The 15,191-nt window shown below is 37.0% G+C and overlaps 1 protein-coding gene across 1 annotated transcript; it reads right to left on the bottom strand.

Annotated features, from left to right (window-relative positions):
- Positions 1-2,324: 2,324 nt before the first annotated feature.
- SOX7 (SRY-box transcription factor 7) lies at positions 2,325-6,194 on the bottom strand. The gene is made up of 2 exons (XM_044290052.1): positions 5,848-6,194; positions 2,325-3,790 (listed from the first exon to the last, which is right to left on the bottom strand). The coding sequence occupies exons 1-2, from the start codon at positions 6,074-6,076 to the stop codon at positions 2,907-2,909; spliced, it is 1,113 nt and encodes a 370-aa protein (XP_044145987.1). The 5' UTR covers positions 6,077-6,194; the 3' UTR covers positions 2,325-2,906.
- Between the last annotated feature and the right edge of the window lie 8,997 nt (positions 6,195-15,191).

The raw sequence follows: 15,191 nt of genomic DNA, 5'->3' as shown, positions 1-15,191 counted from the left end.
TTATTTCACCAGATACAACACATTTCGGTTCTCCCTTTGGAACCTTTCTCAAGCAGCGGCCGAAGGATCCAAAGGGAGAACCGAAACGTTGCATCTGGTGAAATAAACACCTATCTATTTTTGGGAAATGCTGTGGAATTTTCTTTTTTATTTATGGTTTGACGGGAGGATCACAGCCTTTTCTCCTGCTTTGTTCTACTATTGTTTGCAGTGCTGCCCAGCCGCTTTGACTAATAAATACATAGATATGAGATAGATAATAGATAGATAGATAGATAGATAGATAGATAGATATAGATATTAGAAGATAGATAGATAGAGAGATAGATAGATATAATTAGATAGGTTAAATAGATAGATAGTAGATAGCTAATAAATAGATAAATACATAGATATTGAGTGTGTGGATGGATAGATAGATAGATAATAGATAGATATTAGGTACAGTAGATAGATATGAGAAAAATAAATAGATATTAGATAGATAGATAGATAGATAGATGTGAGATAGATAGATAGATAGATAGATATGAGATAGATAGATAGATAATAAATAGATATTAGATAGATCGGTACCAGATGCAGAGGTACTGAGTACTATTTGTAGATAGATATATATATATATAGTACTAGTATGCCTGTATATTTCTTTTAGCCTTCATCTATTATTTCCTGCTCCCATCTATTGCTTTCAGGGAAAACCTAGAAGATGAAGATGAAGGCTGCTGTGACCCTCCGGTATGGCAGTGCCACTGATCTGTGGGGCTCTGACCGTGGGGCAATGGCTTCGGTTGGCGCTCACTTCCTGCAGGGTGGACGTGGACGGGATCTTCCAGAATCCTCAGTGGTTACAATGTATCCGGGGCCACCGGTCACCTGCTCTGCGCTGACCTAAATACATCAGATCCATAGAATCCCGTCAGGGTACAAGAGATGTGGCGGGGCCCATAATAACCCGTCATTGTGAGGAGAAGCAGCTGACAATTAGGTGAATCAGGCCGGTAATTAGCCGCACGTTGCCACATTCACTGATTCCCGGCATATTTCCCCCAGACATTTCATGACACATCTGATGCAACCTGCCCCATATACCAGGAGTATAGATGGCAGAGCTATACCCTGATCAACCCTGCTCCGGGAACAGCACACACATCAGGGACATGGCAATAATAGTAATATGTCTGGATATTCCTGTAAATTAATAAAAAATGTATAAGGTAAAATATACATATTGGATATTGAAAGAACTATAAGATATGACCCTACTATATACCGATTAAATATCGGAGAAGCTGTTGTCTCATCCAAACTATTAGGGCGCAGCAACCTTGAAAATAAATCTCTTGTATCAGATTTTACCAAAGTGGAAATAATAATGAGATGTATATATGAACATAAAAAAATATAAACGTAAATAAAACCTATAGGTAAAAATTTAAAGTATAAATTATACAAAATACTATAGTTATATATAACTATGGCATTTTGTATATTTTGACCTATTTTTTTTTTTACTTTTATGTGTGTGTATATATATATATATATATATATATATATATATATATTTATATATATACATACATACAAAAAATAGGTAAAAATGAAAAATATATAATATACAAAATACTTGATATATATATATAAAACTATAGTATTTTTTTATAATTGTTACCTATGTTTTTAATTTTATGTGTATGTGTATATATATATACACACACACACACAATTAAACAAATAGGTACAAATATAAAATTTTAAAAACACTAGATAGATGTAAATCAAATCAATAGGTAAAATATATATCATACTATAGATATATACAAATAAAAGTTAAAATCTTTAGGTAAAAATGAAAAATATTAAATATACACAATACTATATAGAGAGATGGCTAGGTATGATATATGTACATACAAAAATATAAAACATATCTAGATAATTATAAAAGTAAACATGACTATATGAATCATTATATAAACAAGCAATACAAATATAATTAAAAAGAACAAAAAACTATTTTTATTTCTTTAATTTTTTTTGTAAGTTATGTGTGTGTGTAGATAGAGATATATAAATACATATATAAGATAGATAATAAATAGATAGATAATAGATACATGATAGATATGAGAGAGAGAGATAGATATGAGAGAGATAGATAGATAGATAGATAGATATGAGATGGATACATGATAGATAGATGATAGATAGATAGGTAGATAGATAGATAGATAGATAGGACAGACATATAGGATCCATAGATATTGCATTAGTTAAGTTAATCCCAGACCTCAGGAATAATAAAAGAAATACACTCAGCCATCTTGAACGTCCTTTATGTAGTTTATTGTACAAAAAAAAAAGCCATTCTGAATTAAATTAAATATTTCTGTAAACGCCTATGTACATCATTCAAAATACAAGACAATGTAAAATATATATAGGTTTAGATGCATTCCCAGGATTGCAAACCATCTCCACTACCTCTAGTTACCCAATGGTGGACAGCGACTACAGGGTTAATTACAAGAAAACAATCAGATCTTTATTGGAGCAAAACAAGAGTAACAAAAAGAGATTACATTGTATCAGGTCATTCTGCTCATGGGCACCGACTCCTCATGCTCTCCTTCTACACCCATGACATACTGTAAGTGCCCGCACCTTGTAGGATCATACATGACCAGGGACATGTGTGCTACATGTTATCATTCCGCCCTTTATGTACAGGATTTCTGCCCAAACCTGGAAGCCCTGTCTCCACTTGAACAGGAGGACAGTCACTTCTGAGACAGTATGGTGTATGCTCCCATCTGTCACAGCCCTGAGGATAGTCAGTGAGTGTCCTTAGCTTCCTGATGCCAATAATACTGCATGGTCTTTTCAGGTCCTGATCACATTAGAACCTAGGAAACGCTGTAGCTATTATAATATGTGGCAGTGGCATCTGCTAGGACAGAGATGAGGCTGGGGGTCTCTTGGGGTTGCAGGTCTACAGACTGTGACACCTGGATATGTCCATTTATCGCCATTTCACAGGACTCCAGTATGGAGGTATTTAGGTACTGGTCGAACTCATTCCTGTCCATGTCTGCAAGGAGTTCTGCTTGACTGATGTGCTCTATGCTTTCATAATGTGGCTGGTCAGGAGGAGGTGACAGTTGACCAAGATGGGCATGATGAGGGTAATTATGGGGCACTGAGTGGTGATAACTAGAGTTGAAGTAGGTTGGTGGACAATTTGGTATCATGGGTGCTCCAGGTTGTGTCATGGGCATTTGGCCTAAATGGTTGCAGATGATATGGTTTCTGGTGTATTCAGGTTGGTAAGTGGGCCCATTGATGTGAGGGTTGTGGTCTTCAGTGCATGAAGATGGATAGAAACTCTGCTCTTGGTCAATGGCATCCAGTGGTGACATCTCAGGTGGGGTTGGAAGCCCATATGGGTAAGACTGGTCATGCTTGCTGCTGCCACCACCACCACCACCACTCTGAGACTCCCTGTAGCCTCTCATGTCCTGCAGACTTGCCCCAGAAGGATAACCCGGGTTGTCCTCTTTCTCTCCAGCTGACCTGCAGGCCCTGTTATCTGGCCCAGAGTTCTGGTCCCTGGAGAGGCCATTGATCATAAATCCAGTTTCCACCCGTTTACAGATCCGTTTGATCTGCTTCTTCCTCCTGGGTCTGTACTTGTAATTGGGATAATCCTGCATGTGCTGGACCCTCAGCCTCTCGGCCTCTTCCACATAAGGTCTCTTCTGGGCGGGAGACAGAGCTTTCCAGGATTTTCCTACATCAAACAGGACACACAAAACAAAACACAACCATTAAGATACAGGATGTGGCAGGAGGATGTGCCCATCAACAGGCCAGGTGTCAGCTCATAGGAAACCTGCTGCTTCTATCAAGATGGAGGCAATGCAAGCAGTGCTGAGATGTCCTGACCCTGGGTCATAGGCACAGGACATCCCCTGGAGAACATCTCACCATAGGTACCTGATTATTGATACATATCACAGCATTTATGCCTTTTGTTTGCAGACGACTAATGGTTTGTGCAGCCTGAACATTGAGACATTTCCGGAGAAGTGGAAAACCTCAGAGTCCGGCAGAGGCAGATAAGGAGTCATGAGGCCCTGGTGTCTGCAATCAGAGGCTTCCTCTCAAATCCCTGCTGGGTTCAATGACTCCTAGAAACAAGAATCCCCGGGCAGGAGCAAACCTGACTGCAGCTAATCCTTCCTGGGGAAAGCTCCCAGACTGCCATAGATTACTATCTTTATATATTACCAGCACTTAGTATTATTGGTATTTACTCAGAAATCATAAGGAATGGGAACAATCTCTTCACTGTCTCCATTACTATAAGGGTCAGGCTCGTGGTCTCTGGACAACCTGCCGTTTCCTATCTGCACTCTACAGAAGGAGCTTTTGTCCTGGACAAGAGCAATGGGTCTTATACAGAATACATAGGGTTAAACTGGAGCATGGAGCGAAACGCAGTTCGGCAATTCTAGGTTTAATTTCATATTTGTTTGTTATTAGAGGAAATCTTTTTTGCCTTATTTATCAGTCCCTGAGTCACACACTGCAGTCTTTCATGCGGGGTTTGGACCAATTACAAAAGTGGATCCACAAATATCGGCAAAGTAAAGGGAGATAGAGATTTATCCTTTCCAAAAACTGCACTAAAACTGCAGGTGTGATTTCAGCCAAAAAGGATTGGCACAGCACATGCATTTTAGCTGCTACCTCACTGTATGTTATCAGAATAGTAATATATGACCTATAATATACTGTACCTTTATATACTTTAATATACTGTACTATAGCATACTATACTAAAATATACTATAATATACTGTACTATAGCATACTATACTAAAATATACTATAATATACTGTACTATAGTATATTATACTAAAATATACTATAATATACTGTACTATAGTATATTATACTAAAATATACTATAATATACTATACATTAATATACTGTACTATAGTATACTATACTAAAATATACTATAATGTACTGTACGTTATATACTTTAATATACTGTACTATAGCATACTATACTAAAATATACTTTAATATACTGTACTATAGCATACTATACTAAAATATACTATAATATACTGTACTATAGTATACATACTAAAATATACTATAATATACTGTACTATAGTATACTATAATATACTGTACTATAGTATACTATACTATAATATACTGTACTATAGTATACTATACTAAAATATACTATAATATACTGTACTATAGTATACTATACTAAAATATACTATAATATACAGTACCATAGCATACTATACTAAAATATACTTTAATATACTGTACTATAGTATACTATACTAAAATATACTATAATATACCGTACCTTAATATACTTTAATATACTGTACTATAGTATACTATGCTAACATATACTATTATATACTGTACCATAGCATACAATACTAAAATATACTATAATATACTGTACCCTAATATACTTTAATATACTGTAGATAATATACTATAATATACTGTACTATAGCATACTATAATAAAATATACTATAATATACTGTACCCTAATATACTGTACTATAGTATACTATGCTAAAATATACTATAATATACTGTACATTATATACTTTAATATACTGTACTATAGTATGCAATACTAAAATATTATATAACATACTATACTATCGTATACTATACTCAAATATTCTTTAATATAATGTACTATAGTATACTATACCAAAAAATAATATAGTATACTATACTACACTACACAATACTACAATATACCATGGTATAATATGTAGCCCAGGTCTCACCTAGCATCTTGCTGAGCTCCGCATTGTGGAGGTCTGGGTTCTGCACTGCCAGTCTCTTCCTCTCGTCCTTTGCCCAGACCATGAAGGCATTCATGGGTCTCCTGATGCGGGTCTCTGAGCCTTTCTCCCGAGGAGACCTGTGAGGGGACAGTCCATCTGAGAGGTCTCCATCCATGGTGGAGCAGTCCAAACTCTCAGACCAGGCGTAAGATCCCATCAGTGCAGTCATGGCACCTCTCTGTTGAGTTTAGGGCACTGGGAGTTAAGTGATTTGCTTGCTTCCTTATACTCCAGATTCTTCACCTCGCCCTCTCTCGCCAGGAGACACTCCTTAAAGAGTGTGCAGACAGTTCCTGGCAGCCCGGTGTATTTATCAGCTCTTAGGAACAACTTCCTCCAATGGCTTAGCTCCACCCAAGAACTGTGCAAATGTGACACAGGCTCACCTCTCCAGCCCCAGGCTGTAACTGCTCTCACACCAAGACAACACACTCAGCCTCTAAGAGACACCACGTACCTCACACCTCCCCCTTTAAACACACATAGGCATACACAGCACCCACTCCACAATAGTAAGTGTTTTCCTTTCTTTCTACAGAGTGACATCTTAAAAAAGGCCATATGCATCCCCAACTTTCTCTGCTAGTAGCCTGTGTCACCCATATCGATAAACGCACACACCAAGACACCAGGCATCTCCAGACACCCCACACACCAAGCATCTCCAGACACCCCACACACCAGGACACCAGGCATCTCCAGACACCCCACACACCAAGACACCAAACATCTCCAGACACCCCACACACCAAGACACCAGGCATCACCAGACACCCCACATACCAAGACACCAGGCATCACCAGATATCACACACCAGGATTATGAGCATCCAAAATCCCCAGACACAAAGATAACTAAAAACTTCATCGAACATACAATACATTAACAACATGCGTCCTCCGGTATACAGCCAGACAACAGGCTTAAGCCTAGTTCCTGCAGATACAACCAGTCAATCATCACCCAGTAGAGGCAAACATCAAGTCATAGGCTTCCCGCACACAGGATGGAAATGCCTAGGCTACCAAGAACACATAGAGTAGGCCACCATCCTGCACACCTGGATGCCCATTTCTTGGTACACATCAAGATAGAGTATAGAGTAAGTGATCAAAGATTAAAACTTAACATTTAATATGATATAAATAGAAAATAGGTCCCACGATGAATGGATACAAATAGTACGAATATACAGAAAAGGAGCAATCTATTGCTCCTTTTCTGTATATTCGTACTATTTGTATCCATTCATCGTGGGACCTATTTTCTATTTATATCATATTAAATGTTAAGTTTTAATCTTTGATCACTTACTCTATACTCTTGTTTGATTTAGGTGGTCTATAATAATCAACTATACTAGTGTATTTTTTACACATCAAGATAGCATACCTCACCCGACAGGGTGTACTGAAAGTCATCATACAACTCATCACACACAGGATACACACCGCAAAGCCAAATCATCAACCATCAGTGAAGCCATGCACACCTCAACACAACATGTGGAACTACAACTATCCCAGGTCACATACACACCAGACAAATACAATCAGCTACAGGCATACCCTAGCACGTAGTCCCAGGGGCGCCCTTTTATCTAGAAGTCCTGACCTGGGTGTCCTTGAACAGTTACCTTCAGCAGGTAGCAAGTTTGTGGTCAATATGGCTGACAGCAATTTTTCCGACTATTTCCGACTACAGATACTGCGACTCACTTAGTGTTTTTCTTATTTTGTTTTTATTTTATCTAGTAAATATTATTCATAAATAAATAAACAATTTCTCTAGCATTATTTTTTTACTTTATCTTTTTTATTTTTTTGTCTTGTCTTGTTCACATTAATGATGCGGATAACTGCAGAAATTCCTGAAGTATGAGTATCACACATGGTCAGCAATGTCCCACCAAAGACAAAGAGCCAGGAGCTGATCCATGGCAGGGGCACATGTGGATGGGGGTGCAGTGATGTAGACCTGTTCTCTTGTGGTCAGGTTAAAGTGATCTGTCAGTCTCTGCAGTATTATGTCCACCCCTGGCAGTATTATACTGTATATAGACGCCCCTAGACAAAGACAATAGGACTGAGAGGCTTCACTTCAGACTCATCTCATCCTGCTCCAGCTGCACATGGAAAGAAGGAACCTAGAGAGTCTGGAGAAGCTGAGGGAACCCAGGGGTATGGGTCTATGACCTGATGGGGGTTATAGTCACGGTGCTGAAGTGGTAACTATGCTCTGTATGTGGTGGAGATATGGCGCAGAGCAGGAAGGGTGTCACACCCGGCGGGTCACCGTCCTCTGCAGTCCTGACCCCTGGCACTATGGAGGCGGAATCCCCTAGATGGATGTGAATGGTTTGTGAATGTTTCCTATTGTTCCTGCCAGGAATCACTGGGATCATGAGCAGAACAACAAGTGTGTAAGATCTGAGCCTGCTCCCTACATGTCACCAGCTGTGCCTAATGTCTCTCTATCTATCATTTATCTATCTATCTATCTATCTATCTATCTATCATTTATCTATTATCTATCTATCTATTAATCTATCTATCATTTATCTATCTATCTCATATCTATCTATCTATCTATCTATCTCATATCTATCTATCTCATATCTATCTATCTATCTATCTATCTCATATCTATCTATTTATCTCATATCTATCTATTATCTATCTATCATTTATCTATCTATCTATCTATCTATTAATCTATCTCATATCTATCTATCATTTATTCTATCTATCATTTATCTATTATCTATCTATCTCTCATATTTCTTTCTTTCGTTTTTTCTTTCTTTCTATCTCATATCTATCTAATATTTATCTATCTGTTAACCTCTCTCATATCTATCTATCTATCATTTTCTGTTATAAATATCATTGCATGTATTTTTATATTCTAAATATATATACATATTATTCTGTCGCTATATCTATGTGAAAATGTGTATATTTTTATCAAGCTATTCTTAACAGAAAATTGACATTTTCAAGCTTTGAGAACCCAGAAGCCCCTTCCTCAGGCCGGTTTAGAAATCCTCATGCTTGCAGATATGATTTGTCTGGTTCCCCAGTCCTGGAAGCTCCTGTGATAATGCTGTGCACAGAAGTATCTGCCCTCACATAGATGTCCGCTGTATCACCCTGTATTTGCTGTATGTATCTGTATCCACCTGCATACAGCCCCACATTGCTGTACATGACATATGAATTGTCGGCATGTATGTATGGACACAAGATACATCGGGGAGGTCCAGGACTACATTCATATACAAGCTATTTTCATTTTTATACATGTCTGACATTATTTGTGTAACATATTTTAAGTATAATTGAATACCATATATAATATGGTACTGTAATGTGTGACATATAATGTGTAGTATAATGCTACATCATACTGTAATGCGGTATATAATGTGTAGTATAATGCTACATCATACTGTAATGCGGTATATAATGTGCTCTGTGCTGTATCATAAACAGTGTAATGGGATATTTCATATGTCACAATGTCATATAATCTGTAATGTGTAGCATACCGTGTGCTATACCGTACTATAATAATAATGTATGTAATCCTTCAAATGTAATATATGTGATTGTGTACTATACTGTAGTATATTAATACTGTGGTGTATAATGTGTACTATACTGTAGTATATTAATACTGTGGTGCATAATGTGTACTATACTGTAGTATATTAATACTGTGCTGCATAATGGGTACTATACTGTAGTATATTAATACTGTGCTGTATAATGTGTACTATAATGTAGTATATTAATACTGTGGTGTATAATGTGTACTATACTGTAGTATATTAATACTGTGGTGTATAATGTGTACTATACTGTAGCATATTAATACTGTGCTGTATAATGGGTACTATACTGTAGTATATTAATACTGTGGTGTATAATGTGTACTATACTGTAGTATATTAATACTGTGCTATATAATGTGTACTATAATGTAGTATATTAATACTGTGCTCTATAATGTGTACTATACTGTAGTATATTAATACTGTGGTGTATAATGTGTACTATACTGTAGTATATTAATCCTATGATGTATAATGTGTACAATACTGTAGTATATTAATACTGTGCTATATAATGTGTACTAAACTGTAGTATATTAATACTGTGGTGTATAATGTGTACTATACTGTAGTATATTAATACTGTGCTATATAATGTGTACTATACTGTAGTATATTAATACTGTGCTATGTAATGTGTACTATACTGTAGTATATTAATACTGTGCTATATAATGTGTTCTATACTGTAGTATATTAATACTGCGGTGTATAATGTGTACTATACTGTAGTATATTATATACAGAACTGCAATGTAAAGCACCAGATATAAAGTCCAGCTGATGCATTGGCTCTGCAGACAGTCAGCATCGATATCTGCTCCTACACTGTCCAATCAGATTGTGCAGATCTACATGACACATCACAGTGACAACACAGGAAGAACTACAAGTCACTGCAACTCTTCCTCCTGAGCCCCCCCCCCCCCCTCCTGTGCAGCCTGTGGGGGCAGCCTGTGGGGTCTATGCTGCTTATTTCACAGATATACAACCAATATAAAATCATGATGTGAATAAAAAGCAATGAAGCAGATGTGTGCAATGTATGTGCAATGTATGTGCAATGTATACTCCCATCATGTCTCACATACAGATCTGGAGCCTTGTGTAACTGCACTGAGGGGTACTCATGTCTTCTGACCCCAGGGCAGAGCTCCCATGGCTCCAGGTAGAGAACTGCAGGATTTCTGGATATTTCCATAAGAAATGTGTGAATGATGAGATTGTATTCCCTGTGCCAGTGTGAACAGGTCTGTAGAGAGGAGGGCTGTGGGAGGTTGGGGTCCTGAGGGGCTGCTGTTACTTCACAGGGTGGACACTGTATGGACTGCAACCGTGTAATAAGCAGGATATATACATATAATACAGAGAATAGAGTACAATACAATGTGCTCATACAGAGGTGTATAGGAAGACTCATAACAATTAATGAGCAGGGTATATACTCACAGTAATACAGGTCTGCAGAGGTATACAGGGTATATACTCACAGTAATACAGGTCTGCAGAGGTATACAGGGTATATACTCACAGTAATACAGGTCTGCAGAGGTATACAGGGTATACAGGGTATATACTCACAGTAATACAGGTCTGCAGAGGTATACAGTCATACAGGGTACATACTCACAGTAATACAGGTCTGCAGAGGTATACAGTCATACAGGGTATATACTCACAGTAATACAGGTATACAGGGTATACAGGGTATATCACTCTCTCATCATCAGATTACAATATGTAGAAGGACTCCAGGCATTTACTAAAAAGTTATAATACATTTAGATTGCGGTACAGATGTGGTCGGAATGGGATATACTGGGGTTTATACTGCACTGTAGATATACAGCAAGGACTCCAGTCATACAATAAGCGGGTATATAATACACTGAGATTGTAATACAGATGTGGAGTATGAATAGAGTATATAATAGTGTAATACAGACATGGAGCATGAAGAGTATATAATAGTGTAATACTGACGTGTAGTATGAATAGAGTATATAATAGTGTAATACAGATATGGAGAAGGAATAGAGTATATAGTGTAATACTGAAGTGTAGTAAAGAGTATATAATAGTGTAATACAGATGTGGAGTAGGAATAGAGCATATAATAGTGTAATAATTACGTGTAGTATGGAAAGAATATATAATAGTGTAATACAGACATGGAGTATGAAGAGTATATAATAGTGTAATACTGACGTGTAGTGTGAATAGAGTATATAATAGTGTAATACAGATATGGAGTATGAATAGAGTATATAACAGTGTAATACTGACGTGTAGTATGAATAGAGTATATAACAGTGTAATACTGACGTGTAGTATAAATAGAGTATATAAACAGTGTAATACAGATATGGAGTATGAATAGAGTATATAACAGTGTAATACTGACGTGTAGTATGAATAGAGTATATAACAGTGTAATACTGACATGTAGTATGAATAGAGTATATAACAGTGTAATACTGACGTGTAGTATGAATAGAGTATATAACAGTGGTATACAGATTAGTAGTAGGAGTGCAGGCACTCAATTAGCGGGGTATGTAATGTGCTCACAGGTATGTAGAAGAAATGGAGTCGCACCTTGTGTACCCAGTATTTTACCAACAGGAGTGAGGGTATGATAGTATATGATAGTATAGAGATTGTATGTGAGGGTATGATAGTATATGATAGTATAGAGATTGTATGTGAGGGTATGATAGTATATGATAGTATAGAGATTGTATGTGAGGGTATGATAGTATATGATAGTATAGAGATTGTATGTGAGGGTATGATAGTATATGATAGTATAGAGATTGTATGTGAGGGTATGATAGTATATGATAGTATAGAGATTGTATGTGAGGGTATGATAGTATATGATAGTATAGAGATTGTATGTGAGGGTATGATAGTATATGATAGAATAGAGATTGTATGTGAGGGTATGATAGTATATGATAGAATAGAGATTGTATGTGAGGGTATGATAGTATATGATAGTATAGAGATTGTATGTGAGGGTATGATAGTATATGATAGTATAGAGATTGTATGTGAGGGTATGATAGTATATGATAGAATAGAGATTGTATGTGAGGGTATGATAGTATATGATAGAATAGAGATTGTATGTGAGGGTATGATAGTATATGATAGTATAGAGATTGTATGTGAGGGTATGATAGTATATGATAGTATAGAGATTGTATGTGAGGGTATGATAGTATATGATAGTATAGAGATTGTATGTGAGGGTATGATAGTATATGATAGTATAGAGATTGTATGTGAGGGTATGATAGTATATGTGCCTATGGTAAGAGAAGGGCAGAGGTCAGCAGGGATCCAGGGACCATCCAGTGATCAGGGGGCAGCGTCCATATTTATATGTCATTATTCCTGAAATACGTTTGTATAAAAATAAGCTGTTAGATCCAGAGATCTGAGATAGAAAAGATCTTTACGTAGGAGATAGATAGATAGATATATGATAGATGATAGAGATAGATAGATAGATAGATAGATAGATTAGATAGATAGATAATAGATAGATGATAGATAGATAGATAGATATGACTTAGATAAATACATATGAAATAGATTGATAGATATAACATTGATATAATTGATAGATTTATACAAAGATAATAGATAGATACTTATGATGAGTCAACAAGACTCATCATAAGTATCTATCTATCTATCTATCTATCTATCTATTTATTTTCTATCTATCCTTATCTGTAAGTATCTATCTTCTATCTATCGGGCAGATCGGTTGTGGCTCCTGTTCACATTCTCCAGCGCTTTCTTTCCGCCATTTACCCCGTGGAGAAGGTGTTTTCTGAGTCTTTTTGATCTTGGAAAGGATTTCTTTTACATATGAATCCTGCGATGAGTGATTATTATTTTGTCTTTTCCTTCATCTGTATTATTAGAAGACAAGCCCCACGGTGGCCACTTACCGCCGACCTCAGCACTCCCGACTGCTGTCATTTGCAGGACCCAATATTGTTCCCAATCCTTGGACCTTGCTCATTGTCCCATCACTACAACTTGATCTGAACGATAAGGTCTGCCTGCCCCCTGTGAGGTGTCAGAGAGGACCCCAATACAATATTCCCCGAGATCGACGCATCCAACCAAATATCCTCACAATCAGTTCTCCACCGATTGTCCTTTTAGAACTATAGTTGTAACAATTACATGTTATATTCGATATTAGATAGAAGATAAATATTTACGATAGATGTGAGATGGATGGATCTAAGGAAGATAAGTAGGTGATAAATATAAGATAACTATGAGATAGATATAGATAGATACATGACATATTACATATGTGAGATATATACAAAGCAGCAGATATGTGACTATTACAAATGGATATGCTGCCTCTCTCAGGTTTGCTTTCTTTTGTATATTCACTTGGGGCAGTAAGTCTTTCCTAGTTTTTCCCCCAAAAATTTTTGGCTTGTAAAAAAAATACAATTAATTTCCTGCCTTTTTCCGATAGAGAATTCTGTGAAGAAACCTATGAAAAAAAATTCACCACACCTGGACCATGCTGTGATTTCAGAAAAAATAAAAATAAAAAAAGTCAGGACATAAAAGGCCCCTACAAAAAAACTAAACAAAACACAAAAACAAACAAAAAAGCTGCTATGCTTGTAGAGTGTTTTATATTTTCATATTTTACTACTGCCCACAACACATTTGGAGGAGCATTTTTCACTGCAATTAAAAACAGCACAACAATAATGCTTTTTTTTGCAATTAAAAAGGCAGTGTGACCCCACCCTAAGGGCTCATGCACACGGACGTGCCGTTTTTTGTGGATCCGCAAAAAACAGATGCTGCCCGTGTGCCTTCCGCAATTTGCGGAACGGAACAGGAGGCCCATTATAGAAATGCCTATTCTTGTCCGCAAAACGGACAAGAATAGGACATGCATCGCAATTTTTTGCGGAGCCACGGAACCGAGCAACAGATGCGGACAGCACACAGAGTGCTGTCCGCATCTTTTGCGGACCCATTGAAATGAATGGTTCTGTATACGGACAGTATACGGAATCAAAATGCGGCCCGTATACGGAACGCAAAAAACGTTTGTGTGCATGAGCCCTAATACTTTTGCACCATTACCACTTGGCCTGTCTGTATGATTGTGCCTTCATCTTCATGGTGCACTACATGATGGCCGTCTCTTCTCAGACCTGTGAACATTACGCTTCTCTTCTTCTCCTCATGCACACCTGCAGCCTGACACTTCATTGTTGACCATTTTTCGTATTTGTAATTATTTACTTCCTTTACTACTTCATTTCCCTCTGCAAACTATACTCTGTAATGACAGTTGTCACCATAGCACCCAGGGACATTAGAATATTTATTGCAGGAAATAATCCTATCTGCATTTTACATCTATGACAAATCTGTGTTCTGTTCTTTCACCTAAAACACCCCAACAATAAATATTACCGCGCTGTATCCTGACAGACCTTCTATTGTCATCATTTCTTATACAGGTGAATATATCAGACTTGGTTATATAAGTTCTTCGGAGTAATTGGCATCTCCTGTACCTTCCAGGGGCCTGTAGTTCCCTATTCCTCTGTCACAGGTCACACATTTCATCAGTCCCCTAAAAAATTAATCAAGCAT

Source organism: Bufo gargarizans, chromosome 4, assembly GCF_014858855.1.
Source record: "Bufo gargarizans isolate SCDJY-AF-19 chromosome 4, ASM1485885v1, whole genome shotgun sequence".
Lineage (NCBI taxonomy): Eukaryota > Metazoa > Chordata > Amphibia > Anura > Bufonidae > Bufo > Bufo gargarizans.
This window is presented reverse-complemented; position numbering and strand designations above follow the sequence as displayed.